General features: G+C 51.7%; 13 protein-coding genes across 13 annotated transcripts; 6 read left to right on the top strand and 7 right to left on the bottom strand.

Annotated features, from left to right (window-relative positions):
• Nucleotides 1-146: 146 nt before the first annotated feature.
• N7443_005577 (proteasome regulatory particle base subunit RPT6) lies at nucleotides 147-1,473 on the bottom strand (the record flags this gene model as incomplete). The annotated part of the gene is made up of 3 exons (XM_056885633.1): nucleotides 1,200-1,473; nucleotides 461-1,136; nucleotides 147-405 (listed from the first exon to the last, which is right to left on the bottom strand). Exons 1-3 carry the CDS (start codon nucleotides 1,432-1,434, stop codon nucleotides 147-149), a joined length of 1,170 nt encoding a protein of 389 aa, XP_056741081.1. The 5' UTR covers nucleotides 1,435-1,473.
• Nucleotides 1,474-1,964: 491 nt separating this feature from the next.
• Nucleotides 1,965-5,590, top strand: N7443_005576 (calcium/hydrogen antiporter; the record flags this gene model as incomplete). Its single annotated transcript, XM_056885632.1, has 5 exons — nucleotides 1,965-2,088; nucleotides 2,155-3,995; nucleotides 4,054-5,028; nucleotides 5,079-5,242; nucleotides 5,308-5,590. 5 exons carry the CDS (start codon nucleotides 1,965-1,967, stop codon nucleotides 5,588-5,590), a joined length of 3,387 nt encoding a protein of 1,128 aa, XP_056741080.1.
• A 346-nt stretch (nucleotides 5,591-5,936) lies between these two features.
• N7443_005575 (FGGY-family carbohydrate kinase) lies at nucleotides 5,937-7,883 on the bottom strand (the record flags this gene model as incomplete). The annotated part of the gene is made up of 3 exons (XM_056885631.1): nucleotides 5,937-6,995; nucleotides 7,052-7,612; nucleotides 7,671-7,883. The coding sequence occupies 3 exons, from the start codon at nucleotides 7,881-7,883 to the stop codon at nucleotides 5,937-5,939; spliced, it is 1,833 nt and encodes a 610-aa protein (XP_056741079.1).
• A 460-nt stretch (nucleotides 7,884-8,343) lies between these two features.
• Nucleotides 8,344-8,838, top strand: N7443_005574 (uncharacterized protein; the record flags this gene model as incomplete). Its single annotated transcript, XM_056885630.1, has 1 exon — nucleotides 8,344-8,838. One exon carries the CDS (start codon nucleotides 8,344-8,346, stop codon nucleotides 8,836-8,838), a length of 495 nt encoding a protein of 164 aa, XP_056741078.1.
• Nucleotides 8,839-9,162: 324 nt separating this feature from the next.
• Nucleotides 9,163-10,918, bottom strand: N7443_005573 (F-box domain protein; the record flags this gene model as incomplete). Its single annotated transcript, XM_056885629.1, has 2 exons — nucleotides 9,163-10,025; nucleotides 10,081-10,918. 2 exons carry the CDS (start codon nucleotides 10,916-10,918, stop codon nucleotides 9,163-9,165), a joined length of 1,701 nt encoding a protein of 566 aa, XP_056741077.1.
• A 755-nt stretch (nucleotides 10,919-11,673) lies between these two features.
• On the bottom strand, nucleotides 11,674-14,015 carry ptpA (uncharacterized protein; the record flags this gene model as incomplete). The annotated part of the gene is made up of 4 exons (XM_056885628.1): nucleotides 11,674-12,414; nucleotides 12,469-12,694; nucleotides 12,754-13,450; nucleotides 13,508-14,015. The coding sequence occupies 4 exons, from the start codon at nucleotides 14,013-14,015 to the stop codon at nucleotides 11,674-11,676; spliced, it is 2,172 nt and encodes a 723-aa protein (XP_056741076.1).
• A 1,044-nt stretch (nucleotides 14,016-15,059) lies between these two features.
• N7443_005571 (cytochrome c oxidase assembly protein COX16) lies at nucleotides 15,060-15,529 on the bottom strand (the record flags this gene model as incomplete). Its single annotated transcript, XM_056885627.1, has 2 exons — nucleotides 15,060-15,140; nucleotides 15,206-15,529. The coding sequence occupies 2 exons, from the start codon at nucleotides 15,527-15,529 to the stop codon at nucleotides 15,060-15,062; spliced, it is 405 nt and encodes a 134-aa protein (XP_056741075.1).
• Nucleotides 15,530-15,945: 416 nt separating this feature from the next.
• nic96 (linker nucleoporin NIC96) lies at nucleotides 15,946-19,381 on the top strand (the record flags this gene model as incomplete). Its single annotated transcript, XM_056885626.1, has 5 exons — nucleotides 15,946-16,412; nucleotides 16,479-17,142; nucleotides 17,197-18,178; nucleotides 18,273-18,997; nucleotides 19,055-19,381. The coding sequence occupies 5 exons, from the start codon at nucleotides 15,946-15,948 to the stop codon at nucleotides 19,379-19,381; spliced, it is 3,165 nt and encodes a 1,054-aa protein (XP_056741074.1).
• Nucleotides 19,382-19,893: 512 nt separating this feature from the next.
• N7443_005569 (RibD family protein) lies at nucleotides 19,894-21,747 on the top strand (the record flags this gene model as incomplete). The annotated part of the gene is made up of 1 exon (XM_056885625.1): nucleotides 19,894-21,747. The coding sequence occupies one exon, from the start codon at nucleotides 19,894-19,896 to the stop codon at nucleotides 21,745-21,747; it is 1,854 nt and encodes a 617-aa protein (XP_056741073.1).
• A 270-nt stretch (nucleotides 21,748-22,017) lies between these two features.
• N7443_005568 (RCC1 domain-containing protein) lies at nucleotides 22,018-23,751 on the top strand (the record flags this gene model as incomplete). Its single annotated transcript, XM_056885624.1, has 2 exons — nucleotides 22,018-22,854; nucleotides 22,927-23,751. The coding sequence occupies 2 exons, from the start codon at nucleotides 22,018-22,020 to the stop codon at nucleotides 23,749-23,751; spliced, it is 1,662 nt and encodes a 553-aa protein (XP_056741072.1).
• Nucleotides 23,752-24,134: 383 nt separating this feature from the next.
• On the bottom strand, nucleotides 24,135-25,049 carry N7443_005567 (Chromosome segregation in meiosis protein 3; the record flags this gene model as incomplete). The annotated part of the gene is made up of 3 exons (XM_056885623.1): nucleotides 24,135-24,650; nucleotides 24,710-24,788; nucleotides 24,841-25,049. 3 exons carry the CDS (start codon nucleotides 25,047-25,049, stop codon nucleotides 24,135-24,137), a joined length of 804 nt encoding a protein of 267 aa, XP_056741071.1.
• Nucleotides 25,050-25,266: 217 nt separating this feature from the next.
• Nucleotides 25,267-26,044, top strand: N7443_005566 (putative NADH-ubiquinone oxidoreductase 21 kDa subunit; the record flags this gene model as incomplete). Its single annotated transcript, XM_056885622.1, has 5 exons — nucleotides 25,267-25,323; nucleotides 25,379-25,395; nucleotides 25,445-25,650; nucleotides 25,702-25,904; nucleotides 25,970-26,044. 5 exons carry the CDS (start codon nucleotides 25,267-25,269, stop codon nucleotides 26,042-26,044), a joined length of 558 nt encoding a protein of 185 aa, XP_056741070.1.
• Nucleotides 26,045-26,298: 254 nt separating this feature from the next.
• On the bottom strand, nucleotides 26,299-27,077 carry N7443_005565 (nucleoside deaminase; the record flags this gene model as incomplete). The annotated part of the gene is made up of 5 exons (XM_056885621.1): nucleotides 26,299-26,360; nucleotides 26,412-26,509; nucleotides 26,565-26,773; nucleotides 26,827-26,931; nucleotides 26,985-27,077. The coding sequence occupies 5 exons, from the start codon at nucleotides 27,075-27,077 to the stop codon at nucleotides 26,299-26,301; spliced, it is 567 nt and encodes a 188-aa protein (XP_056741069.1).
• Between the last annotated feature and the right edge of the window lie 632 nt (nucleotides 27,078-27,709).

Here is a 27,709-nt window from a genome sequence, read left to right as displayed (position 1 = left end):
TATCAAATTCGTAATCTACGATTCACGGTTCACGACTCACGGATGAGAAATGATCTGGGTAGGATTAGAACTAGTGGTACAGGATCGTCGATCACCTCCGTGTTCCCGGAGATGAATCACCTTTTCCTCCCTCCGCATATGCACGTCTACTTCCACAACTTCGACACCGCGACTTCCTTGTCGTCGTGCTTGTTGAGAATCTTGGCGGTGGCCAGGTCAAAGTCCTCCTGTGTTACATGAACCCGGCGCTCACGCAGTGCATACATGCCTGCCTCGGTACACACTCCCTTCAGCTCGGCTCCAGAACATCCATTCATCTTTTCCGCGATCTTGTTCAGGTTGATTCCACGAGTCAGGTTCATCGAACGGGAGTGGATCCGTAGAATGTCAGCACGGGCCTCGACACTGTACAAATAGTTAGCACAATCCCAATAACACGATGAAGCAGGGTGATACGGACGAGGGCGGGGGGAATTCGATCTTTCGGTCAATTCGCCCGGGCCGCAGCAGGGCCGGGTCCAGGATATCCAGTCGGTTGGTGGCCATAATGATCTTGATGTTCTTGGTTGGCTCAAAACCGTCCAGCTGGTTTAGCAGTTCCAGCATTGTCCGTTGCACTTCCGAGTCACCGCCTCCCGCCGAATCTATACGGCTGGATCCAATACTGTCGATCTCGTCCATGAAGATAATACTCGGCGCGTGCTCTCGGGCCATCACGAACAGCTCTCGCACCATACGGCTACCCTCACCAATGTACTTCTGCACCAGCTCCGAACCACTCACTCGAATGAACCGGCAGTCGGTGTGATGCGCCACAGCTCGGGCCAGCAACGTCTTACCGGTACCGGGAGGTCCGTACAGCAAGACACCCTTCGGTTGTGCGATACCCAGAGACTCGAACAGCTCCGGATGCTTGAGACCAAGCTCGATCACCTCCTTGATTTCCTTGATCTGCTGGTCCAGACCACCGATCATGTCGTATGTGCTGTCCGGCACCTTCTCCACCATCATCAGCGATACCAAGGGGTCAACCGAAGATGGCAACATCTTTTCCAATTTGTAAGAGTCCGAAAGGAGGGCCACTCGCTTGCCCACGGTGAGCTTGCTAATGTCCACGCTGTCTGCGATATCGACCACTATGTATCGAGACACACATTAGCAAAGCCGTCCCACGTCCTTTGTTAAGATAGCCCACGTACCGTATTTTCCTTCCGGGTGTACCTTCACCAGCACTTTCTTTGTGCTCATCACCTTCACCACCTCGCCGACGTAGGAGCCAGGTTGCTGGAGCAGACCGAGCTCCTCCCGCAATAGACGCACTCGCGAGTTGTAGTCATTGCGCTGTGCCTCTAGTCGTCGCAGAACTGCCTGGCCCTGGATGATCTCGAGCTTCATGCCCTCAATCTTGTTGCGATAGTAGTTATCCAACGCCATGATGGGAAGGATGACGCTATCAGCGGGAGGTCAAGGGTTTGTAGTGATTGTCCAAAGGGTAGTGTCCGTACGCGTAGGACGAATACCACCCAGACTGAACAGGTGGATGAGAATCGAGGTGGAGGAATACGGCGGCAAAGATGAGGATGTTTGAGTTGGGACCGTGTAGCTGGAACAGCTCGAAGCTGCGGGAACCAGCACATGACCAAATAATGCCTGATATATGAGGCAATAACAAATACATCACGTGATGTGGTCTCTCAATCCGATGAGTCAGCGGTCGATGCCATTGGCTTGTGTTGTCAACGGGTCATCTGGAAGCTCTCCGCGCGGTGTGCTACCTTTGCTACCTTGCGCTTGCAGCGCTTTATTTTCCATCTCAGCTGATGAAACGCGGATGATCTTGAGTGTTTCATCTTCTTAAGACCCCGCAATGTTATTGAGCCTTTGAAAAACATCTCAATATCGGACGATCTTGAGAGGGTTTAGGATTTACTTTTTGTTTTGATCTGCGGATCCGCCCAAGAAAAATGACGGGAGATAAGAAAGATCTCGAGACCCCAGACCCGGCCCGGCCGGCGATGACTAGCAGTGACGACGCCGCAGGGCCTTCGGTTCCTGCAAGGTCGACGCCCTCGGTACGGAGAAACTACGGTAAGAATTGTACCTTCGTGTAACCTGCGAAATAACGGTGATGTTGATACTGATGCCTGATGATAGGGACCCTCGATGCGCATTCCGCCGACACGCCCTCCGAGGCGCGTCTGGAAGAAGAGGACGACTTCTTCAGTCACACTTTGACCTCATCTGCGGCCCCGGATCGGCCCAGGAAACCCTCAGTGACACGTCGCATGTCGTCCAAACGACAGGTGCCCAAAAAGGGACAGGAGTTCTCCACTGATGATGATGTTAAAGAGGTTGAGGAAGATTTTGCCCTGCATTTGGCTCCCACCACTCCCCAGTCGCCCAGAATTCGTCCCTTACGTGCACAGAGCTCCACCTTGAGGCGACGACCGAGTGCTCGGCCCAGTCCACTCGCTAGAGGAGACTCGGACAATCTGAGCGGGGATGAGACCGGCATGCCGGACCCGATGGAGGCATCGGGCGAGCTGCCCTCTATTCGGCTATCGGATGCAGGTAGCGATGCTGACAGCGTCGACCAAGCCGAAGACATCGATGAGGATGAAGGCGAGACTAGCGATGCCGAGAGCTTTACTCTAAAGGACCGACAGCAAGCCATCAACGAAACCCATCCATTCGGTATTAGGATCTGGAAACCGGCTGTGTATAAGAAAAGCCGCTCTGTCGAAAAGACCGCTGACGGGGATATTCATTCGTCCCCGGGTGGTCGTGTTCCTGGTCTAGTATTTTGGGGCAACTTCTTATGGTGTTTGGTTTTCGGATGGTGGCTTGCTCTTGCTTCCCTACTGGCTGCAGCTGCCTGCTTTTTCTTTGCCTACTCATCCAGTGCGGTCGCGTATGGCCGAGTCTTCTGGGGCCTGTCGCGATACTTGTTCTATCCATTCGGGTCCTTTGTTCTCTTGGAAAGTGACGAGCATTATGCGGAAGAAGACGAAGGTGAAGGGCGTAGTATCAGCGAATATGAACAGTGGCAGAACGGCGATCTGGAATATGGTCGCCTCTTCTTCGGGCCCCGCAGAGATCGCTCGCTGGTTGGCCGTCGACGAAACAGCGTCGATTCAGCCGGCGAACAAGACAGCCTTCTGGGCCGACCCCAGCGGGGGCAAGGCGACGACTTGCAGTTCAATCATTCGAAACGCCGTCTCTTTGGTCGTGGCGAGTGGACCCTCGGCCGCGTGGTGTTCTTCGTGTTTTTCTATTTCCTCGTGGGCCCGTTGATGCTCGTGGCGTCCCTCGTCTGTTGGCTATTGGTCTTCTGGATTCCGATGGGCCGAGTGACCACCATCCTGGCGAGCCATCTCCGGCGACATCCTCTTGCCCTGTCGTTCCATTCCGATTCATCCTACGCTAGACTGAGTACTTCTGCATCGTCGCCATCTGTCCTGCTATGTACCTATCGAGCTGCCGGTACGAGATACTGGAAGTACACGATTGACGGTACAAACATTTTCTTCATCAACCTGCTCGGGCTGGTCGTCTTCGTGATTGTCGACTACCATTTCCTGAGCAAATTCCTGGGCATGCAAAGCTGGCTGACGCACCCGGGACTAATCTTTACTCTTGCCCTGCTCTCCATCATCCCCTTGGCCTACTTTATCGGCCAGGCTGTGGCCTCAATCTCAGCCCAATCCTCGATGGGCCTGGGCGCCGCCATCAATGCGTTTTTCTCCACCATCGTAGAGGTGTATCTCTATTGTGTTGCCTTGACCGAGGGCAAGGCCCAGCTCGTCGAGGGATCCATCATCGGCAGTATTTTTGCTGGTGTTTTGTTTTTGCCTGGCCTATCCATGTGCTTCGGCGCCATCAAGCGCAAGACACAGCGATTTAATGTGAAATCGGCCGGTGTAACCTCGACGATGCTGCTGTTTGCCGTGATTGCTGCCTTTGGGCCCACTTTGTTCTACCAGGTTTATGGCAGTGTAAGTGCCGTTTCTCCTCCACTACCGATCAAGTCACAAACTAACTTCCCCATCCTAGCATGAATTGAATTGTCATGCATGCACTGGACCGCTTGGTGCAGAGAGTCGAGACTGCCGCCAATGCTACTTTTCTCAAACTCCGGCGGTTCAAGACACGTTCTTCGAAAATGCCGTCCAGCCTTATGCGTGGTTTGCTGCCTTCCTCCTCTTCCTTTCCTACGTCATCGGCCTCTGGTTTACTCTCAGGACCCATGCCGCGTTGATCTGGGCCGAAAATGAAGAGAAGGAGAAAAAGGGCGCCAATATGACTTCTGACTCACTATCGTTTGAGCCAAGGCAGCTTTTCTCATCCGGTGGCCCCGAAGCATCTGGTGCCAATCTTGGTCACAGAGACTCCATTCGCGAATCTCACCTGTACAAGCGAATCCTCGGCCAATCGCTCAGGCATGTTGGCTTAGATGACAGCAGCTCAGGTAACTGGGAGCAGACGGACTGCAGCTCAGCAACAGATAATAGGGCCAATACCCCCCATCTGGTGCCCCCACGATTCGGTGATGACACCTCTCGTCCTGTACCAAAGGCCATCCGCGGCTTAACAGGTGAAGATAATGAGCGCCTTATTCGTCAATTTACCGAGATTGCTACCACGGCTGCCACAGTAGCTGCTCGTGATGCCCGAGATGCGGTTCGGAATCGAAGGCATGCCACATCGCAAACTGCCGGGCGACAGGCTGGCCGCACGCTTACTGAGCAGAGCAAGCCTTCAGGAGAAGAACAGGGCAAGCCTCCGAGAGAAGAACAAGAAGACATCGGTCTTGTTGTGGAGCCCACCCACGCTAGTGGAGGTCATGATGCCCCGAATTGGAGTAAATCCAAGAGTTCCATCATTCTGCTGGGCGCCACATTGCTCTATGCGATCATTGCAGAAATCTTGGTCAACACAGTGGACGTGGTGCTGGAGAGTGTTGATATCGACGAAAAGTTCCTCGGTATCACTCTGTTCGCTCTGGTGCCCAACACGACTGAGTTTCTGGTAAGTTGAACTCCCATTGAAACGAATCAACATTGCTAAACTACGGACAGAATGCTATCTCGTTTGCTATGAATGGCAACATCGCGCTATCCATGGAAATTGGTTCGGCCTATGCACTACAGGTCTGTCTTTTGCAGGTGCCCGCTCTGGTTTTGTTCAGTGCCCTGTATACTCGCGGTATTGATGCAGCTTCCCTGGCGAGCCACTCCTTCAAGTAAGTATCTCTTGCATTTCCCTCGAAGTATGTTTTTGGTTCATGGCCACTAACAACAAACGCAGCCTCATCTTTCCACAGTGGGACATGATTACCGTGATCCTGTGCGTCTTCCTGCTGTCGTACGTCTACGGTGAAGGAAAGAGCAACTACTTCAAGGGATCCATCCTTGTTCTTACGTATCTCGTGATCATCGTCGGCTTCTACCTGTCTGGTTACAGCAATATGGACGGCATGGGTGTGGATCGATTCGACACTCTGGCCCTTGGTGCCAGCCGATCCGAAAAAATTCTACACTATTGGCCGGTCCACCACCGGTGTGGCATACTAAATGAACATAGTCTGTGATTCAGCACTCTTACTCACCCCTGTTATACCCAAGGATCTTCGTGATCTGACCGCCTTTGATATGATCATCTTTGCATAGCGGATATGAAGTCTGATTTACCGACCAAATGGCCTTATGGCTGTATCCTTAAGACTATTGGCTTTTTTGTTTATTCCGTTTTCCTTTTGGGGGAAAGGTTGCTACCCGGCGAGCTTAAATTATTTGCACAAACAATTGCATTACTAGACTCGATAGACTTGGTCCTGTTTTAACCCCTGCGGTCATAACTGGTGCAGTACAATGAATGCTATATGATCTATCCTCGATCCTTAAAGCATCTATCATGTGCATCATCCTATTATTGGCCTAAGCCGAGCTCCACCCTTTTATAGCCTCGTCAACAAGCTGACGGTAGCTCTGCTGCTTATAGCACTGTTCCAAGAAGACCTTGTACTTGGCCTGCAACAGAGTTCTCTCCTTTGCATCTTCAGTCGGCATTACCTTCTTACCGGGCTTGCTCATGCGGTCCATGATATCCCACAGGTCCTCAGTCTTGCCCTGAGAATCAGCACTAGCAGCCTTGGCTCCTAACATGGCTGCACCGTGACACACCGCCGCATGGATGTATCGGGGGATCACAACCGGCATGTTACAAGCCGAGGCAATGAGACCAACCAAAATATCGTTCTGGCATTGTGAGCCTGACATGAAGATCGAAGTGATACTGTGGCCTGCTTCATTCATGGTCTCAACAATCTGCTTAGTCTGCAATGCGATGAACTCTAATGTCGAGTAGTAGTAGATCGCCAAACCGTCGACAGTCTTATCGCTGGTCAGACCGCAAATGGAGCCGGTCATGTTGGGATCGGCGATGGGGGAACGGTTGCCCCAGAGGTCACCATAGAAAAAGAAGTGTCGGCCCAAGTAGGACACACACGGTGCCTGCTGGTCTTGCACCATCTCTTTAAGGTGCTCATTCAAGTATTCGTAGATATTGGCATGGTATGACTCGGCGATGGAGGTAGCCTGGTTAAACGCAGGGTGGGTTTCAATAACGTGCTTGAGGAGCTCTCCTGTCGCCGACTGACCACCTTCAGCCATCCAATATCCAGGAATGATTGTGTCCTTGTAGGGACCCCAGACACCAGATACGAAGAGAGGATCGGGCGACATGGCCAGGTGGCAGGTCGAAGTACCTGCAACGGCAGCCAGACGAGAGAAAGCCTGTGCCTTATCATTCTTGGCCACCTCATCATTCAACTGGCTGGGACCCAAATTAACCTTGGCCCCCACAGTTCCTATCCAGCCGGCATAGGCATCGATAACGCCACTGCCAATGGCAATACCAGCCGGCAGTCCGAGTTCTGCAGCGGCCTTCTCGCACAGACGGCCGACGAGCTCACCAGCGCTCAGATAGTCACCGTTCTAAAGGAAATACCGGTTAGCGAAGTTGTCCTAGGCTATTAAGAAACAAGGCTCACCACCCCGTCAACACCGCCCATGCGCTTGAAGTTATCCTCAGTCAGGTCCCCAAGACCAATGTCATTCAGGAAATCCTCCTGCCAGCCCTTGACACTGCCATCAACACCAACAGGAACGTATCCCTGCTTGCAAACCACACTGCAGAAGCTGCGCTTCTCGTTGCCAGTCGCGATATGGGTAAGGGCATCACCCAGATCATAAAATGTACACTTGTCAAATAGTTCCTTGGGCATGTGGTTCTTCAGCCACAATACTTTGGGTATCTCCATCTCGATCGACATTTTCCCGCCGACATAGCGGAGCAGATTGTGGTTGGTGGCATTGATCTTGGCGGCCTCGTCGACTGGACGGTGGTCCAACCACAGGATCACGTTACGGTCCGAATCAAAACTGGGCCCCGTCACTGAGACTGGCTCGTCCGTTTCATGATTGAAAACGGACAAGGAGCAGGTGGCGTCGAAGCCTATCCCACGCACGGTCTCGGGACTAATGTTGTGCTGACTGATGGCACGCTGCACTGCAGCGCAAATGCACCGCCAGATGTCGGTGGTGGATTGTTCCTGGGCAAGTCAGTCGGGCTGTAAGACGAGAAGGGGTTCCCGGGGCAGAGTGGCCTACATAGTAACCATATTCCGGCTGCCAGAGACCTATGTTCTCAGAGGCCATGCCCACAATGTCACCTTTGGCGTCAATGATACAAGCTCGGGCACTACCGGTCCCCACATCAATCCCAATAAAATGGTCGAGATGCACCTGCAGGTCCTCACGAGGGTCACTAGTGGCCTGTCGAGAGCCCTGACGGGAGGGGCGACGGTATGGTAGAGAGGCCATGATGCCGCCGTGTATCTAGCTTGAATTGGAGTATGCGGAGCTCAAATCTGGCGAGCTGTTTATCTCGGAGAGCGTGGAAATTATAGAAACTGAGAGAATTACGAAAGTAGTGGGAGAAGGAAAGAATGGAGGGGCAAAAAAACTAAGGAGACCTCGAGTTTCGTAGGGGAGAATGACAGCATTGAACTCCTGTGGGGAACGCGGAGCAGAGATGACCGATTTCGTTGGTTTGTGGTCCCTGTACAATTTGGATCGAACCTGTTTTAGGACAAGAATATCGCATAGTATCATTGTTCAGTACCAGAGACAGAGCTTATATGATATCTAGCTAGAATCAACCCTGTGTACAGTGAAGTAAGTATACAGTACATGGGAGTGGAGTCGAGGAGGTCCACCGCTCGGGGCAAAATACAAAGCTGGCAGTTCGAAAGCACAAGCTTCCGCTTCTACTCCCACAACCATGCATCTCTTCGCCCTTCTGGGCGCCCTCGCGCTCCTGATCGTCTCCGTCATTGCTGATATCTCGACTGATGTCTACTACTGGCCCGTGGGGGCTGCCAGACCATCTGTTCTCGCCCGTATCGCCTTCGATCCGGCCTCGTTGAAGTCCGAGCTGGTGTCCTATCACCCACCCACCGATACCCGCGACGGCCTCGTTCGAGTTGGCCTCTACACGTCGACTCCCACCAATTCTAAGCAATGGATTGGAAGCCTCGTCTCAGTTGCCTCGTTAGTTGGTGAAAACCGACCCACCCTGCGACTTCACCTCGGTCCTGCCAGCGATGTGTACCACATCTCGGTGGCCTCGAGCATAGGAACCAAGGCCACCGGCCCCCATGTGGAGCTAGTACCGAGTCAGCCCGGCGCTCAACCACACCTGAACCGCCCGGTCGTTGTCAACCCCGATGGAGGGAAGACAGAGGAGGTGGTGGAGAAGTCCTTCTTGCAGAAGTAAAATCCCCTACCCCCGCTATGAACCACATGTTCCCGGACTGACAAGAATGATTCGTATAGATACTGGTGGGTGTTCTTGATCATTGCATTCTTGAGCATGTCTGGTAGTGCAGAGGGGGGTTCGTCATAAGACCAGCTTTTAGAAAATAATACTCAATGCCCTCAATCTTCAATATCCCTTTCCTGACATTTGCGGGCGAGGCATATCACGAGATATGCGACTTAATCGAAAGCAACGCTATGCAATTGGTATCATGCAGTCTCCATGTCTAGGGACAAATCAAGCGATCCCTCTGCTTCGAGGTTTCTCGTCGGCTTCCTTCAATCACCCAGCTACAGTTTGCCCGATCTCTTCATCCACGATCCAATCGCTTCGACTATCAACAACCCGTACTCCCTTCCCATTGACTCTGAGACTCATGACTAGGAGCCCTCGGTCAGTGATGGCAACGAGCTCGTCTTCGCTATCCGTAAACCGCAGTTGGTGGCAGACAGCATCGAGTTGGACTGTAGCAGGCTTCAACTCCGGAAAGCCATAGGGTGATTGCCACGACTGGGGGTAGAAGTCGTCCTCGCCTTCGATTACCACATTCGGCTCCAGCGACCAGATATGAACGGTCTTCCAGCTAACAATGGCGATACGAGTGCCGCGAGTCGAAGCTGCAATAAGAGATCCGTGCGAAGTGCTCGATTCTTGGAATCCTCCGAGCTGCGCCATGATTTCCCAAGAGCCATACCGTCTCCCACGGTCAAGGTTTAGGACATGCCCACAGGTAATAGCCATACAGGCCGCTTCAGACTTTAGCAGGCATGCCACGGTCCAATGCTCCACCCTGTGGGTCGCAATCCCTATAGCGAGGTATTTCCAACGACAACGCAGCCCCTGGGTCTCAGCATCGGGTTGATGGGTACCGAAAAAGGGTATTCCGATTGAGAAATTCAAAGTGAGTGAGTCCGAGAACTGCACGTTACATGCATTATCGCGCACGCCAGGGTGCTCGCCCATCCCCGGGAGAAAGCGGATTCTTTGAAAAGAGCTATAGAGGGTATGAGCTCTGTAATAGTGGAGCATTTGGTAGCCTCGATCGTTGAAGGCCAACTTCACAGTTGGTCCTTTCCCTTCCAGTGCGGCGTCGCTAGGCCCCTGGTCGTTCACCTCTGTGAGAACGAAAGAATCGTAGGGAGAACCTAGTAGCGTCAGTTTGCAAATTCCGGGTCCTCTTGGTATGAGGTTGAAACGAACAGGTGATTTGAGGATCCCCCGTAGGATCCCCCGTCTCTCGACTCTCCAGCTCGTTGTCCTCGCCCTCCTTGTCATAGCCTCCGTAAGATGCATCGTAATGCACAACTTGATGATCATGGGAATGATTCAAGTGTTGCCAAGATATGGCAAACTTTCTCTCGTGCACAGCCAGAGCAAGAGGCTCGTAGTCCTTATGGTCAGGAAAGGCATAGAGCCGAATTCTTTTCGTTGTCGATTTCAGTTCATGGTAAGACAGGAAGATTTTTCCATGAGCATTGGATTTCAAGGCCCGCTTGACGAAAGGATGCTCGGTATCCAGATCTCGATCAATGAGTGGTTTGAATCGATGAAGTACATAGATACCGTGAGGATCAAAGGCGGTATGAAGAATCTGGACGTTTCCGAAGCACTTCGCAGGCAACTCGACTCGACGTTCCAGAATCAAGCCTCTATCGCGTACCGTGAGAAAATAGACTGTCCCATGGCCTTGGAAGGCAAGCAGCACCCGGTCCCGAGTACCTGCAGTCTCTAGTGTCGATGCTCGGCCGTCGATCACTTGGCCTTGGAAATCGAAGAGCTTGCGATCTCCATCATGTTCAATACCAAACAACTCCTGACAGGCTCGGGTCATTAAATTTCGGAAAAGCTCATATGTTGTTAGAGACTCAACTCCATCATTCCGACCAGGACTCTGATGCAACTGATGGAGAATCAGATCACGGCTCTGTGATGCAATGCTGAAAAGAAGGTGGTTGCAGAAAGCCGTCTGCAGGTAGGTTGGAGGATCGCAGCTTCGCAAAATTAGCCGGACCAGCTCGATGGGAAGAGTGAGAAGCATCTCGGAATTGACTGGGGATTGCGAGAGGCGGTAATGGGTTTTTATAGAGTCGGTGTTTGCGGCGCACGCGCCTCCTGTTGCCTTGGATCGTAGGCAGAGACACGAATAGTGGAGCCGATAGACTTATTTTCGGATCGTCACGTAGACACGCTGGAAGTCGAGAGTTCGCTCGACATCTGGGACACTGAAGGCACCTCGACTGGGAAAGGAAGCGGGCTACGCGAACCATTGAGGGAACTGGAACTCATCCTAAGCGCAGATCACAACCATCCGGCCCTATCGCTCACGCTCTTTTGGGTCAATTTGTGTTTTTTAGTGTAACGCGTTCTTTCTTAGGCACTTTTGATCTGAAATAAATTTGAGAGAAACAAGATGAAATCTTGATTAAAAGAAATATTCTATTTCTAAGCATGCAGGCCTGGCCTGTTTAAATTTGTGTTGTTGCCGTTGGAAGTCCGTAGTTGAGGTATCACAGATGGCGGAGCGAGAGGCAGCCTTGACTTATTTGCCCATGCGCTTCTTCCTACAAGATGCATATAAAAATGAGAAATAACCTTGATTTGGGAGACAGTGACGAGGGCCAGGAGTGTGAAGGGTTCTACAGGGTTTGGAAGAAACATATTGAAGAGACGCGGAAATTCGTTTGCTTCGATGCATCTATCCAGTAAATTACCCAGGCCCGAACTCCCACAAATGCAATCAAGAGTATGAGTCGAAATAAATAGGGGTATCTGCTATCGTTCAAGGGTTCGACATCATCCACTCTTGTCTGTCTGAGAGACAAGCCATTCGAGGACGCTTTCATAACAGAGAACGAATTGACTAAGGTTTTGTACCATGCTAGGCCTCTGGGTTCGAAAGTCCTCAACTGTTTTCGTTATGAGGTCCAGGCTGGTATCACAAGTCAATTCAGAGGACTCATTAGCGCCTGAGTTCTGCGACCGCTGGCTTTTCAGTATGTCCAGCACACTATCAACTGTACAAAAAGTGCCCGTGCGACCACAGCCCGCACTGCAATGGACTAGGACCGGCCGCTGGCCACTCGGCTCTGGATGCTGACTCCCAAAACTTCGAGTGCTGGTGGAGCGAATAACCTTATTGCATTGCTCAATCAGGTTGAGAAGGTGTGTCGGCTGTGAAGTAGTCCCGAAGTCAGGCCAGTAAGGATACTGAAGCTGCGTGATATCTCGAAGTGGCTGGAAGGGGAAAGAAGTGTGATAGAGGCTGAAGTGTCGCACAATGATGACGGGATTCTCATTGGAGGAGTCGGTACTTTGTGGCGGTGCATCCGATGGCAAAGGGCTCTTCGCCGTAGGGTCGGTTGACCGTCCCTTGGACTCGACATGAATGAACCTCTCCGAGTAAGTCTTGACCAAGAAAGGCCCATAATCTCCAGATCTCCAGAACGGATGACACTTCACTTGCCCTCGCTCGAGCTCGGCAGTCAGCGAGACGATCAGTCGAACATCTTGCTCCCATACTACGCGCCAGAAGTCCTGATAGGTGTTGTCAGTGGTGCGACCTGAAAGAAGTGAGGAGGAGATACTTACATTGAATGTGTCTGGTACGGGGGCTTGGGTGGCGATATATCGCCGGTTGCTAAGCTCTGCCTGGATATGGTTTGCGTTCACATAGTCACAAGCACCCGACGGGATCCCCTCCAGCCGAACTCGGGTATGGTCGAAGGGATAGATATCGTTGTAACGGTTCTTGGTGCCCTTTTCAATGCCGGCGACGCGGTATTTTTTGAGGCGCTGCCGGCCAAAGCTGAATTTCCTTCGTACGTTAACGCTTGCTTCATGCGGTTCAACTCTCTTTTTTCTAGGTCCAAGAACCTCTCTGAGACTATTCGGCCCTGATCCTTGATGTCGGCAGCTTCTCGCAACCAAGGAGGAAGACCTTGTCTCTTGGCTTCGGACAAATGATCTGGGACTTTCAGAGGGATTTGTCCAACGCCTCCCATGAGATCCATGTTCTGACGGATATTGCCAAAGAATGGGTTCGCCGCCGAGGATGAGTCCGGAAGAGCACACCCTCCAACAACAGGAGCAATCGAGTGAATGTCAAGGCTCATTGGAGAACGTTTCTTTGGAGAAACTTCAGTCCGCAATTGTGGCCGGTGAATCAAGCGAGGAAACCGATCAGAAAAGCCCTTGAAGCCATTTTGCAAGACCAGTCCTTGACCATTCCAGTCCTCTGCTTGAAACTTGTTGATCACGTTCAGGAGCGGTACAGCGTCTTTAACGTCGGTTGTGGCTGCATCATAGACAATAATTGTTTTGCATTCCTTCCAGCGACCGAAATTTTTCTTATCAGCGTCGCTTGTGAAGGTGGCTGCAAGCTTTTGGGTATCGAAAGAGCGACGCTTGAGAAGAGTGGTAGGGATACAGAGATTCAAGGATCCATTGATATTGGCCTGCGAAAAATGGGCGTAAGGGCGAACATCCAGCAACAGAATATCCTGCGAAGAGCTTTGAAGTAGGTGAGCGCACTGCTCGTCGGAGATCCACTGAGATGAACCGGACAAAGAATCTTTTCGAGCAGTGAATTAGTTCCTTGCTTGAATTTTCAGGGCAATTCTGGACTTACTTTGTGGGGAGGTAGCCGTGGTTTTCGTCATCGTCGGCCCACGCCCATTGGAGTGTTCCTGTACCCGGCTAGTGGCCTCACAATTTTGTCCGTGAGGATGCGCATGATAGGACTCCATTGAGGCCGTGTGTCCATCGCCGTTCGAAGGACGGCCCTGAAAGGCCGATTCTCGGCGTCCCTTATCGACTTTCGACTCGGTTCTTAGCAAATTTACCAGGCCTTCCGACACCGACTCTTGTGAATACAGATGTAGTTTCGGGCTGGGGAGGGCCGAATGTGCCCGTGGTAATGAGCCCCAGTTCTTCTGAGTATGCAGACCCGGGCTTGAGGTGGATGGGTTGGAGTTCTCAACGGCGATGCCAAAGTAGTTGGGACTGGACCGTTCACCACTGGATTGCAGGCCAGTGTTGGATGGAGATAGGGTTGGATGAAAGGGTGCGGTTCTGTCGCGGGAACATCCTTGTGCACTCTGCACCCATGGTGAAGAAGGTGATCGCCCGCCCGTCATGGCCACCGCGGATACGAATGACTTATGGGGAAAAGATCAGATCAAGACACCATCGGATCGGAACGATGCACAATTGCGATATAAAGGTAGAGATTGAAAGACAGGGTAAGCCGACTGACGTCAGTTAGATGGAACCAAGTCGACGGTCGAAGAGAGGGGGAAAAAGAGGAAGGCGAAAAGGGTCCAGCCAAACCCACGACCAATGAAGGGGGATGGAACCTGATATCAGAAGAATCGGTGGTGTCATTCCATGATTATGAAATCGGGGCTTCGAGAACCGCATGACGTTATGTGTGGGGATCACGGGTTCCAACCCTCGGTTCACTATATCACTATGTACTTGACTCTCTTACCTCTTTTGACCCCTTTCAAGGCTGCGAACACATGGGGTCAAAAGTGTTACGATAGCAGGTACGCCATTCAAGTTTTCGTGGCATCTGTTGACTTCTTGTCCACGGCCTGTTCAATGTGTCCTCCCCCCGCCCGAAATAGCCCAAATACGCACTTAGGTAGTCGACCATCGGGGATATTATGTCAATCTTACAATGACTGATGCTTCTTTATAAGTGTATCACAGATGTACAGGTGAGAGATGTAGCTGATCTCCCACCAGCCTCCCTACCAGATCTATCAAGGCAAGTTCGAAGGGTGGGGGTCATAATGATGGCACCGACCCTCTCGGGATAATGACTTCAAGCACTTGAAGCCGGTATTCAAGCCACGCAGAAATCCCTGGCTCTCCACAGTCACACGTCAACATGACGGGCCACGGTAAAATCGAGATTTATCAGTATGATCTTAGGCCACTAAGATGAGCTCACTTGCTGCAAACCCTAGTGACCCGAGCGCTTCGATCCCCTTTAGCGATCAAAATGCTTCCCAGAGCCACGATTGACGTCGACTATAGCGATGAGTCCTGCGGGCTGGAAGTTGGAATGTATAGGTGCAAGTGCAAGGCGAGCGCTGAAGAAGTTTGGCGTGCATAATCGGGGGTTCTGCAGCCTTGATTAAATCCGCTACTCGATTGCTATACGGCGTCCCATTTTATATCCTCCCATCCGGCTCGCCCTTGAACCTCTGTACCCGTTTCTGTTCCCAGTCGTCCAGGTCCTTAGCCATCAGCCTCTGCAAGCATAGTCAGTATCTCACCCAACCTCGGTTGTAGCCCATATGCTGGGAAAGCTCCATACATAATACTCCTCGCGCTCATCGCCGACAACTCTCCTCCGTGGGTTCCGCTTGATTCCCTCTTCTCCATCAGGACCCTTGAGACCGAGTTTGAAAGCCTCGTCTTGGCTGACTTGCTGGACTTTCCGATCGTAACGCTCATATCGCAAAGCCGCCGCGGGAGTCAGCACGAAGGAGCCAGCCACGATGACGGCAATGAATGGAAGTCCGAAGAGGAGGAAAGGGTGCTGAGAAAGTCTTGCTCGATACAAGGCGCCGATCCGTTCTCCCAGCGAGGACGATGCCGTAGTGGCCCGGCGAAAGGTTTTGGACTGAAAAGCAGGCATTGTCGTACCCGAATGGAAAGAACGTGTCAAATACAAAAAGGTTGCCGTGCAGCGGAAAGAGAAAGAAAGGCGTCAGTGTAATTCGAGAAAAAACCTGGGCCAGACAAGTAGAATGGGCCAACGCAGGCACATTTGCGGAAGATCCATTGTCCGTCCTCCGGGACGGAATTGTTTGGGCTCGCATAGCTTGAGCTTCTTCAGTCCCCTTCGAGGTTCTTGAATCTTGGGGCCATTTTTCAAAGGCAAATTCTCACTGTGACTTTTCACAGTGAATCTGACCTATTTGTTTTCCTCCAAGGGTCTTCGCCCTTATCCCCTCAATCGCGCGCGCAACTTCCTCTTTTTTTCTCCCTCCCCAGCAACACACTCTTGCACGTCAAACCTCACGCTACACGTGATTGTACCGAAGACACATCATGAACCCCAACACGGGGTCTCTTTTCGGAGGAGGCGGCCTTGGGAGCTCGACCCCTCAATCGACCAGCTTGTTCGGATCAACCAATGCGACAGGAACATTTGGAACTACATCTGCTGCAGCTCCCCAGGCCGCGCAGACCTCTTCTCTCTTCAGTCAAACCCAACCCCAACCCCAGCCTCAGCATCAGCCTCAGCAGCAACCTGCCCAGTCTTCTATGCTAGGGCAGACCCAGAATGGCTCCGGATTGGCTCAAGGACGAGTTTCGGCCCAGGCAACCCAGCCAGCTTTTTTCAATAGCTTACTGGAGCGCGGGAAGAAGCGACCACTGTCTACTGCTGGCCAAAACGGTAACGGAAACTTCGAGGATGTTCCCAGCCTGCAATTAGGTCTTGATGATATCCGAAGAAAGGCAAGGGAGCTGGGTACATCGGGGAGCAAAGATCCCCAGCAGAATGGTACAAAGGCGTAAGTTGGCATGCTTAGACTGTTAATATATGTCCTTGGCTAACTTCTTGTTTCTGATACATATAGCCGCTATCTACTCGCATCGTCTGGCATCTCCCCTGGGCGGGCGTTACGAGACCTCCGCTCTCTGGATCCACAGGCATCATTAGCTACAGCAAGAGAGACTGACGGCTTCGACCCTGATAATCAGAGATTTTTGAGAAACATTCAGCAGCGTGGCCGCCAGGTGATGATTGCGGAGAGTCTCTCACGGGCCCAGAGAGATTTCGATATCTTTTTGGAAGAGAAAGTAGATATGGACTGGGAGGACCAACGTCGGAAGATTTTCCAGCACTTTGGACTTTCCCAAAAGGATGGATCCACCACGGGAGACATGAGGTCGACAACTCGGGGAGCCTTCGGTCGATCGGCCAGACAATCTAAACAGGGGGGTGCTAGTCAAGCCCATGGGCCTTCGGGTGCATCCCGCCGCAGTGTGTTTGGCCGCTCTGCCTTGGACAAGTCCGTTATTGGTACACCAGGAACTGGCTTGGCCAGTCGACAACTCTTCGAGGACCCGTCGGAACGAAATGAAGGGCTGGCTGCACCGTCGCCCGACCTACGCTTCTTGCGAGAGAAGATGGGCAATTACGCTGAAAGGGTTCAGAATCTGAACGTGGCTAGGCTACAAGGACAAGCCTACCCCATCCTTCATGAGTTCGCGCAAGTTGAACTGCAAAATGGCGGTGATGTAAGACTCCTAAATTCCTCGCCTTGACCTAATGTCGCTAAACATACTGTCTAGGCACCTCGGCAGCTCTTCGATGCTTATCAAGCTTTGATCCGAATCATCCATGAGAATCCGGCTATAACCAGCACATCAGACCCGGGTGCTGTGAAGGAACGACAGTTTGCCACTGAGTATCTGGAAGAGTCATCCAAAGCTCAAAACGGAACCAAGCTGAAGAAGCAGATTATTGAAGGCTCAAGGGGATACCTTGAGCACACGTTCTTCCAGGAGGTGGAGAATGTCATCTCTAAGAACCTGCGCGAGGCACAACTAGGTGGTATTCCCACCGTGATCAACAAGATTCGAGCATACATCCGCGTTCGTGCCACGAGAAAAGACCTTGCTCCAGATGGAACGGAATTGCAGATGGTCGGGCAAGACTATTGCTGGATTCTCATCTTCTGCCTCCTTCGGTGCGGCTTTGTCACCGAGGCGGCCGAGTACGTGAGCCAAGATCCCGGGTTCCGGTCTTTGGATCATAAATTCGTGACCTACATGACGACCTACGCTCAAAACAGGCGACTTCCACGGGATTTGCAGCAGAAGATCAATGGCGAGTACCAGCAGCGTTTGCGAAATGCGCCCGACAACACCGTTGACCCCTATCGGATGATTTGTTACAAGATCATTGGCCGCTGCGACCTCTCCCGCCGCCGTTTGGATGGTGTGAACCAAACCGTTGAGGACTTCATGTGGTTGCAATTCAGTCTCGCTCGAGAGGATGATCGCTCTGAGGAGGTAGCCGGCGATGTCTTTGGTCTGGAAGACATTCAGACCGATATCACTGAAATTGGACAAAGACATTTCAACAAGAACCAGGATGGACCGGGCGGACATGGAACATTTTTCATGCTCCAGATCCTGGGAGGAATGTTCGAGCAGGCTGTGGCCTATTTGGGAACTTATTCGCCGGTCACTGCAGTCCATTTCGCCGTTGCATTGGCGTACTATGGTCTCCTGCGTGTGTCGGACTTCTACGCTTCTGGAGAAGAAATCCGTAAGCAACTCCACCGAATCCCTTTAACGAGCTGTTAAGCTTCTAATCATCAGAATTTGAATCACTAACGTCGCTTTGTTCTTATTTTGTATAGTTTCTTTCACTGTGAAACAATACCCCCAGATCAATTTCGGGTATCTCATCACTCAATACACTCGAGAGTTCCGCACTGGCAATGTTGAAGCCGCCATTGACTACTTTGCCTTGATTTGTCTCAACGCGGATCTACCGGGCGCTCTAGGCAAGTCTCAATCATCAGTCTGTCACGAGGCCTTGCGAGAATTCATCCTCGAGACTAGGGATTTCGCCAAGCTGCTGGGCGACATTCATGCAAATGGTACTAGAATCAAGGGCGCCATCGAACAGCGTCTTGATTTGATCAACCTAGTGGATCAGCAAGACTTCCTGAAAAACATCACCATTCAAGCCGCTGGCGTGGCCGACGACAAAGGCTTAATCACCGATGCAGTGCTTTTGTATCATCTGGCTGAGAACTACGACCGTGTGATTGATATTGTGAACCGGGCCCTGTCGGATGCCATTGCGGTTGAGCTGGGAGGAACCATGCCGAAGCTGCAACTTCTGCGACCCAGAGTCGAGCAGACCCAAGCAGACACTGTGGCGCCTGGAAGCAGTCTTAGCTTGACCACGGTGGACGATCCCGTCATTCTGGGCAAGAACATGATTGGTCTCTACAATTCCAACCAGATGTACTTCGATAAGATCCGCCAGATTAATCGGGACGCTTGTGGACTCCTCCTTCGCATGATGGAAGCTAAGATGGAGGTTGAAGCAGGCAGATGGGCGCCCGCCCTCGACGTAAGTGTTTTTCCCACTCCAAGTCACCCGCGTCCTCCAAGCTAACATGCAAAACAGCACATTGACCGACTGGGAGTCCTTCCATTGCAAGCCCAAGGCTCTATGCCATATATTCGGAGTGTTGCTCAGGCATTCTCATCTTTCCCGGAGATCATTTCGCGCAATATTGGACATGTTATCATGTGGAGTATTGCATGCATTGGCCAAGAACGTCATAAACAAGTCTCGGGACCCTATGAGACTGACATGCATCATGGATTTGCAGAACAGTTGCTAAACATGGCGAAGGATCTCATGGTCTTCTCTGGAATGGTTAAATACAAACTCCCACCAAAGGTCTACGAGGCCCTCGCCCGCGCTGGGGCAGACATTGGGGCATATTAGATTGCAGATGAGCTCTCTTCGTGTACCTTTCTTAGATAATACAGTATTTGACGATTCATTCACCGTGTATGTCTATGCTCATTTCGTAGTGTTGCAATTGTTCAGTCAGAGGACTCGGAATAAACGAGTAGTTTCAAGGAGCCAAGTGACCGTGGGTATATAACTGCATGATGAACTTTTAAGTCGGCGAGGTAGACTGTGTCTTCAATTCTGGTCGTAACTACTAATAATCAAACCAAACCTTGAGCACAATAATGGGGGCATGAAATAAACATCAATATCGAAAAAGGTCTACGGCAACATAGAATACAAGTATCGTCCCCACACGAGTTCCGCGGATGCGTGCCGCGTGTGCCAAGCCTCTGGGGATTTCTTCGAGATAACATTGCACGTCCGCAGATCCCACTTTCATCTTGACCACTGATGGAGTCCACATTCGCCCAGATGTACCACCGCTCACGATCGGGAATCCACTGATTTATCCCGGCGTGTGTCGCTGGTTCTTGCACAACATGGACCATGTCTCCCGCGCGTCGACCTCGAGCCCGCAGGCGATGGCATCGACGAATGGCTCGGCTTCCCCACGACATGAAGACGGACGAACAAGAAATGAATTGGAAAATGCGGAAAATGAGGCCGAAGTTGTCTCGGAGCTCGCGCGAGAGGATATAATGAATAACGACCATCCACAGGACGAGGATATCACACCACCCATGAACCTGTTTGGCGCGCTTGAGAAGCAAGCTAGACAGAGCGAGGTCCACGATTCTCCCCTTCACGATGCATCCTATGAAACAAGCGAAACCCAGCCGAGAACTCCGGGCGCTGATGCGGAGTCTGTTCCTAGTATGTTCAACAACCCGCCGAATCTGTCCAGGATTCGCCGAGTCTTGTTCGAATGCCGAGACCCGATCGAAATCAGCCTCGAGGAATTCGAAACATACTGGCCATTTATCGATAATGTGTGGGTGAAGCAAAGGTCAAACGCAAGCAAGGAAGGTCACTGTACCACCGATTACTATATGTGTCGGTTACGACGTCCGACACATCGCACTTCTGATACACGTCCCCTACCTGAAGGAAAACGTCCTCGCAAGAAACGTGTACGAGAAGGGGGTATGTGCAACTTCCAGATCAAAGTTGTTCGCTTTGAAGGCGCGTACTCGACGGTCACGATTGCGAGAACCCCCGGGAGCAGCAGTGTCCACACTCATGACCTCGACTACATTGACCGAGTGAAGCGCAATTCTGGACTTATGGAATTTGCAAGGAAGGAATCCGTGAAAGGTTATTTGCCCTCTTCGATCTTCACCAAATTCCAAGAGGAACCGGATAAGCTTCAGGAAGCAGGAGGTCGGTTCCTGACCGTGACGGACGTGCGCAACGTCTCTGCCAAGTGGCGCATACAAAACCCCGAGGTTAAGCTTGTTCCTCACGAGGGCTACGAATACCAGAAAGGACATGGGATTGTGAAGTCCCAGAATGCAGATGGTGCCAATGACGCCACACAACAAAAGCCCGCTCAGTCGGGGTCATCCCCTCTGCTCCCACCGGATACTCTATCTTTCCCCTTGTTCTCCCTCGAATTTCTTCAGCCTTACCTTCCCGACCACTCAGAGAAACGCGAATTTCCCCATGTCACGCTCTCCTATGCGTCTTCGATGGACTCGAAAATATCGTTATGCCCGGGGATGCAGACGGTATTGTCAGGACCAGAGGCAAAATTGATGACCCATTACCTCCGCTCTCGCCATGACGCAATTCTAATTGGTGTTGGGACCGTCCTTGCAGACAACCCGGGACTGAACTGCCGCCTCGAAGGAGCTGGAGGGTTTGGCGGACTGGGCAGGATGTGGCAACCACGCCCGGTAGTTGTCGACCCCATGGGCCGTTGGCCCATTCATCCGGAATGTCGAATGCTTCGAACAGCCGTTGAAGGGAAAGGAAAAGCGCCGTGGGTGGTGGTGTCACCTGGCGCTCAGATCAACCCGCAGAGATTGATGATGCTCAAAGGCTACGGGGGGGATTTTCTGCGGATTGTGGAATATAACCAGCACTGGCGCCTACGATGGGAGGCCGTTCTCCGAGCCTTGGCCTCAGAGGGTATCAAGAGCGTCATGATTGAAGGGGGTGGCACCGTTTTGAGCGAACTACTCAACCCGGAGTATACAAACTTCATCGACTCTATCATCGTCACCGTGGCCCCAACGTATCTCGGTCGTGGGGGTGTCGGAGTCAGTCCCGATTCCAAACTGGACCAAGAGGGTAAACCCAATGCAGCTCTGAATCCACGCGATGTGAAGTGGACGCCGTTAGGACAAAACGTTATCATGTGTGGTAAGATCCGCGCACAAGATACCCCATGATTGTTTGATTGCGGACACTGGGAATAATTACACGTAATGAGGAATGATTTAGAATAAATGCAATTACTATTATGAACTGGACTATTATAATTCGCGAGGTTCAACTAAGAGCTTCTTCCTCTAGTCTCGGGAGGCCGGGAATGCCGCATTATTCATTATTTACCTTTTCCTTTTTTTTTCCCGGCCTTGGCGCTTTCCTTTGTCTTGTCGCGTCTTCCCTTCCTACCCTGTCCAACCCTAAATTCCTCCGTTACATTCCCATTCCTCGCAATGCCTCCTAAAAAGGCTGCCCCAGCTAAGAAGGTTGCTCCGGTTAAGGAGGCCCCAGCTAAGGCCACCAAGAAGGCTACTACCAAGAAACCGGCAAAGGCTGCCGCCAAACCCGCTGCCAAACCCGAGAAGCCTGCTGCGACCGGCCGTCGATCTAAGAAGATGTCGACTGAGGAGACAGTGAAGAAAGAGCTCACTGAAAAGTCGCGTAAAACGAAGACTACGGCACCTACCACATCTGCTTCGAAGAAGCGCAAGGTCGATGATTCCGACGAAGAAGAGAAGCCGCGCGAGCAGGAGGAGAAGTCTCGCCCAGTGAAGAAACCTCGCGTCACCCAGTCCCGAGCGCTCAAGGCTCCTAAGGCTAAGGTCATCATCAACGAGGCCCCCAAATCTCGCCTACACGTATATGTCTGCGGTGAGGGAAGCTCCGGCGAGTTGGGCCTGGGCACGGCTAAAAACGTCATTGATGTGAAGAGGCCACGTCTGAACCAGCTCCTAGCGGCCGACAAGGTGGGTGTCGTTCAAATTGCTGTTGGCGGCATGCACTGCGTGGCCTTGACCCACCGCAACGAGATCTTCACCTGGGGTGTGAACGACCAAGGTGCTTTGGGACGGGACACCACCTGGAATGGCGGCTACAAGGATATTGAGGACAACAGCGACTCTGACTCGGATGATGAAGATAGTGGGTTGAATCCAGTCGAGTCCACTCCTACCGCAATTCCTTCTGGCGCATTCCCTGAAGGGACGGTCTTTGTTCAAGTGGCCGCTGCGGATAGCGCAAGCTTTGCTCTTACGGACGATGGACAGGTCTATGGCTGGGGAACTTTCCGAGTAGGTTGAACGCTATATCCTATTTGCTCCTGCTTCGCGCTAACCATGTTTTTTTTTTTTTTTTTCGTTCAGAGCAACGACGGAATTCTCGGCTTTGACACCACCCATCGGGTTCAGAACACTCCAATTCTCATTTCGCCCTTGAAGAAGATCAAGTACCTGTCATGTGGCGCGAACCACGTCCTTGCGCTGAACGACAAAGGTAGCGTTTTCTCGTGGGGCTCTGGACAACAAAACCAGCTCGGCCGCCGCATCATTGAGCGCAACAAGCTCCATGGATTGATCCCTCGAGAGTTTGGGCTCCCGAAGAATATCGCGCACATTGGCTGTGGCTCTTACCACTCCTTTGCGGTTCACGCAAACGGAAAGGTTTATGCCTGGGGCCTGAACAGCTTCGGCGCAACAGCTATTCGCGATGGTGCTGGTGATGACGAGGCTGCAATTGTACAGCCCACCGTCGTCGAGTCGCTCACCGGTCAGGGTATCACCCAACTTTGCGGTGGCGCTCACCACTCCATTGCAAGGACTGAGGATGGTCAGTGCCTGGTATGGGGCCGCCTGGACGGCTTCCAGAGTGGCTTGAAGATCGATACTCTTCACGACGACGCAGTTATCAAGGATGCACGTGGACGTCCTCGCATTCTGATTGAACCCACCCCGGTTCCTGATGTCAAGGCCAAGGTGGTTTCAGCTGCTTCCGATCACTGCCTTGCAATTGATGCCGATGGCCGTGCGTGGTCCTGGGGCTTCTCTGCTACGTACCAGACTGGACAGGGTACCCAGGATGATATCGAAGTTGCCACCATCATCGACAACACTGCCGTCCGTGGAAAGCAGTTGAACTGGGCCGGCGCCGGTGGCCAATTCTCTGTCTTCACGTCGCCTGCCGACGAGTAAATTTGGCTCTGCCCTGGGCCCTCCCCCGAGTGGCTGAAGTCAGGTGGTGACGACCGTTTCTGTTATCTTCTGTTTCCAATATTTTCTTCAATCTTCGGCGCATCAAATGTCAAATTAGCTCCACTCGTGTATCAGCCTTGATCATAGTAATATTGAACACAGATTTCCAAACCCGGGACGAAGTGTCGGGTCAAGCGAGTGCCTACAACACATGTGAACGTCTGAAATACCCGTGACTCTACTGGGTAATAATCCGTATGATGTAGAGCCTGGATAAGCCTGTGAAGTTATCTAAGCGTTTACTTAGGTGAATGCCGATTGCCTACAACAGGCAAGAAGGACTGAATTCATAGCTGTCATTCAAAATTACTTATTGCTTTCCTCTACATCCCCATTTCATTCATGGCTTCATATTCGGCATTAAAGTCATCAGGGTTGTTATTCGCTGGCCGCGAAGTCGATTCAGGCATTCCGGACATGGCCTGGTCCTGTTCTCTGAGAAGATCCTCCAGGTCGTCATCGTCCGGCTCCGGATGGCTGGCTAAAGGCCGGGTCTCCCTCTCGGGGTCTGGAATAAACAGTTCTGGGTCCGCAGCTGCCGACGCGTTCTTCCAGGGCTCCGAGCTGGCTGATTCATTGGGCGCCGTTGCCGCTGCGCCTATTTGATCGGAGGAAAGTCTTGTTGGAAGGTCGAGGGTGTCTGAGATATGTCGAGAGAGGTCGTGATCGTCAAATAGCTTCGGCTTCTCCTCCTCAATCCATTCTCGTCTCATGGTCTGAATGCGTTTGGAATGACCTAGTTTCTCAATCATCGTCAAGCCATCTGCGAATTTGGCGCGTGGAAACAAGTCATCGAGCCATAGTTGGTAGAAGTTCAAAAGGCGTGCCGCATCCGAGAACTATCAAGCAGGCGCGTCAATTCCATGTCGGCAAATGGTTACCGGAGGATCCGACTAACCTCATGTCCTTTGCCTTTAAATCTGAGTTTCTGCTTCGCGGTGCGTCGTAGTTTGGGAATGCCTGGTTGTGAAAGCAGTCTGAGAAAGAACGGTCAATTGTGGTCGATGAATGGTTGGACAAGCTACTCACCGGCCCTCGTCCAGCTTCGCTACCGGCTGTCTCTTCTTTGTGACTTTGACCTCCTCGTCGAGTCCCAGACCGAGAGAGGAGGGATCCCCGGATGGTTTGGCTTCGTTGCCATTCGATGCGTTGTTATCGTTAAAGACCTCATCCAGACCAACGTCGTAATCAAAGAGATCGTTCAGGTTAACAGGTGAACCGGCTCTTTCATCATCCATGGTGAGACTTATATCTTGGAACTTGATGTATCTTGGGCAGAAACGCGTCCGATGTTCAGGAACGCGACTGATCATCACGCATCTGGTTGGCGGTGGAAGAGCTGTCCGCCCGGAGTGCGCTAATCCTGAAGCAGCTAGCGCGGTCTCTCTCCTCCATCTTCCGAACTTCGACTCTGCACAACGGTAAACCCCCTCATCGCTCTCCCTTGACGACATCATGGCTTCTTCCAGCACGGCCGTTGTGCCCCCCAAGCGGGCCGTCACTGATTATCCCGTATGAATTGTTTCCTTTCCGTTTGTCTGCTAATGGCTAATTCGGTCTCTAATAGCTCATTGACTCCGACCCGTACGATCTGCCCCGAATGCTCTTTGAACCAAACTCACCATATATCTAGGCATCTGCGACGTGTATTCGGATATGCTCGTCCTTCGGATTATGCTGTGGGTGCTGGCGCCGCCACCGTCTCTCCTATTGCCTTCTGGGTTATGGAGCGAGTGAGCCCGTCGCATGTCGGTCGCGGCGGCTTTTCCCCCGTGATGCGCCTTGCAACCGCCATTGGTCTCATCGGTGGACTTCACGTCTTCTACCAGCGATCCTGTCGTATGTCTCTCAGGCCCTACACCCCAGATTGAGCTACTCACCAGACTGCAGAACGTTTCTACGGATTCACCGAGAACACCCGGGAGATTGAGATGGACATGAGGGAAATGGTCGACAAAGTGAAGCAGGGACAGCCCCTGTACGGTGTCTCGAAGGTCTCCGATTACATCCAGGGTGTGGCTGCACGTAATTCTCGATACTCGGAACTGTTCATCCACGTTCTTCCGTGGTTCAACATCGTCAACCACGACCAGGTGAGCCCCCCACCTTTGCGCACTTGTTCGGGAAGTGGCCATCCGATACTAATACTATTTTCTAGCACGGTGTTGACACGGCCAAGTACTACCAGCAAGCGGAGCGGGAGTTGGAAGCCGAGCGGGTCAAGACTGCATGATCGCTTGAAAAATTAGGTCGAAAGTTTGGCCTGGAGTTACAAACTTATTGTACACATATCCTTTTCGTATTTCTTTTCCCACGGCGCAGCTGCAATTTTACAACTTTTGTCCTGAGTTCGCGATCGATATGGCGGCTGTGCACAATCTGCCCTTCCTATCGATCTGTGTAGTCATAAAGATATTCATTTGCGTTCATTTTTTTAGCTGATGACATGATTCATGAGTAAGGGTAAGAATATTTTCTGGGACAAAGTTAATCCTTGTCCTCGAAAGATGTGTTGAGTTCGCGATTCTTCTTAGGCCGCGGGTTGGGTGCTGGTGGGAACGTTAGCAATGGCTCCGCCGTAGTCGGGATCAAACACTGACCTTTCTCATTCTCTTGAATGTAGAAGCGGCGGAGAAGCATAATCGCTTCCTTTTGGAACAGCCCACCATGCACAGGATATTGTGGATCAAGGGAAGGACTGGAGCAAGTAAGCAATCAATGCATCATTTCGGCTAGAGGATGGGGCCACCAACTCGGAATGCAGCTTCAGTACACCTCCAGTACCTCCAAATCGGTCATTAGCGCAGCCGTAGTACACGCGGCGGATTCGATACTGCTTTAGGGCTGAGGCACACATAACACACGGCTCGACTGTCACGTAGAGATCGGTTTCTTGCAACGTGGATCTGGGATAGGTTCGCAGCAATTCTGCAATCGCAAGGAATTCGGCATGTCGGGTTCCCTTAGAGTCATCAGCGATGTCAAATTTGTAGCCACGCGTGCTCAAAGACTTACATTCATGGACCGGTTGGTGTCATTCATGCCCCGTCCCACAATTTGGTCATTGTAGACCAGAACACATCCAACGGGGGTCTCGCCTGATCCCAGTGCCTTTTCACCCTGTAACATTTGTTCAGCGTGGAGGGTGTTGACATCGGAAGGGCATCACGTACCATTGACAGAGCTTCCTGCATGAAGTAGGCGTGACGCGAGTCCTCCACTAGAGCGGAGGGCGCCAACTCAGATTCCGCACCGAGCAGATCCATGAAGAAGAGACAATGACAAGTGAACTTTTTCTGAGGGGGAGTCAGTGTTGGGGGTTAACGCCCATGGCTCTATTTGGGAGGGGCGCAACTGGAAGTGAGAGATGGACCGATACACGAGGAGATTTCTAACGGACCGCCACTGATCAAGGTAATATAATCTTGGCCACCTGCTTTTTCTTCCATCCATGATTACTGAGCCTATGATTCAATGAATAGAATCGCAAAGAGATCAATATTATCTTGTAGTTAAGTAAAGGGAGATTGAAATAAAATAGAACGTTTGAGCGGCGAAAGCAGGGCTTTCTATGTGCAGCCCAAGGAGATCATGCAAATGATACCAAACCATTAAATCCTTCTAAATCTCGTGGTAGGAAGATTTTCGGGCTTAAAGAACCAGACATTTTGTTGTTGTTTTCAAGTTAATGTACCATAGCGCCATAGCAAATGCCTCTTCGAATGCGCCCGGGCAAGTAAGCTATTATCACCTTCTTTCGTAATGCACTTCGTGTGATTCAATACCCGCCTAGCGCTCTATCCGTAGAAAACTAGACTTTTGCGCTAGTCATTCCGGGTAAATTCACATATATCGAGTTCTTTTGATCAAATCGAAAGATCGAAATCGTGGGTGTACT

The sequence above is a fragment of the Penicillium atrosanguineum genome, assembly GCF_028827265.1.
Source record: "Penicillium atrosanguineum strain IBT 20685 chromosome Unknown utg000004l_segment0_segment0, whole genome shotgun sequence".
NCBI classification, from domain to species: domain Eukaryota; kingdom Fungi; phylum Ascomycota; class Eurotiomycetes; order Eurotiales; family Aspergillaceae; genus Penicillium; species Penicillium atrosanguineum.
The sequence above is the reverse complement of the archived record's forward strand: the minus strand, read 5'-3'. Positions and strand labels throughout refer to the sequence as shown.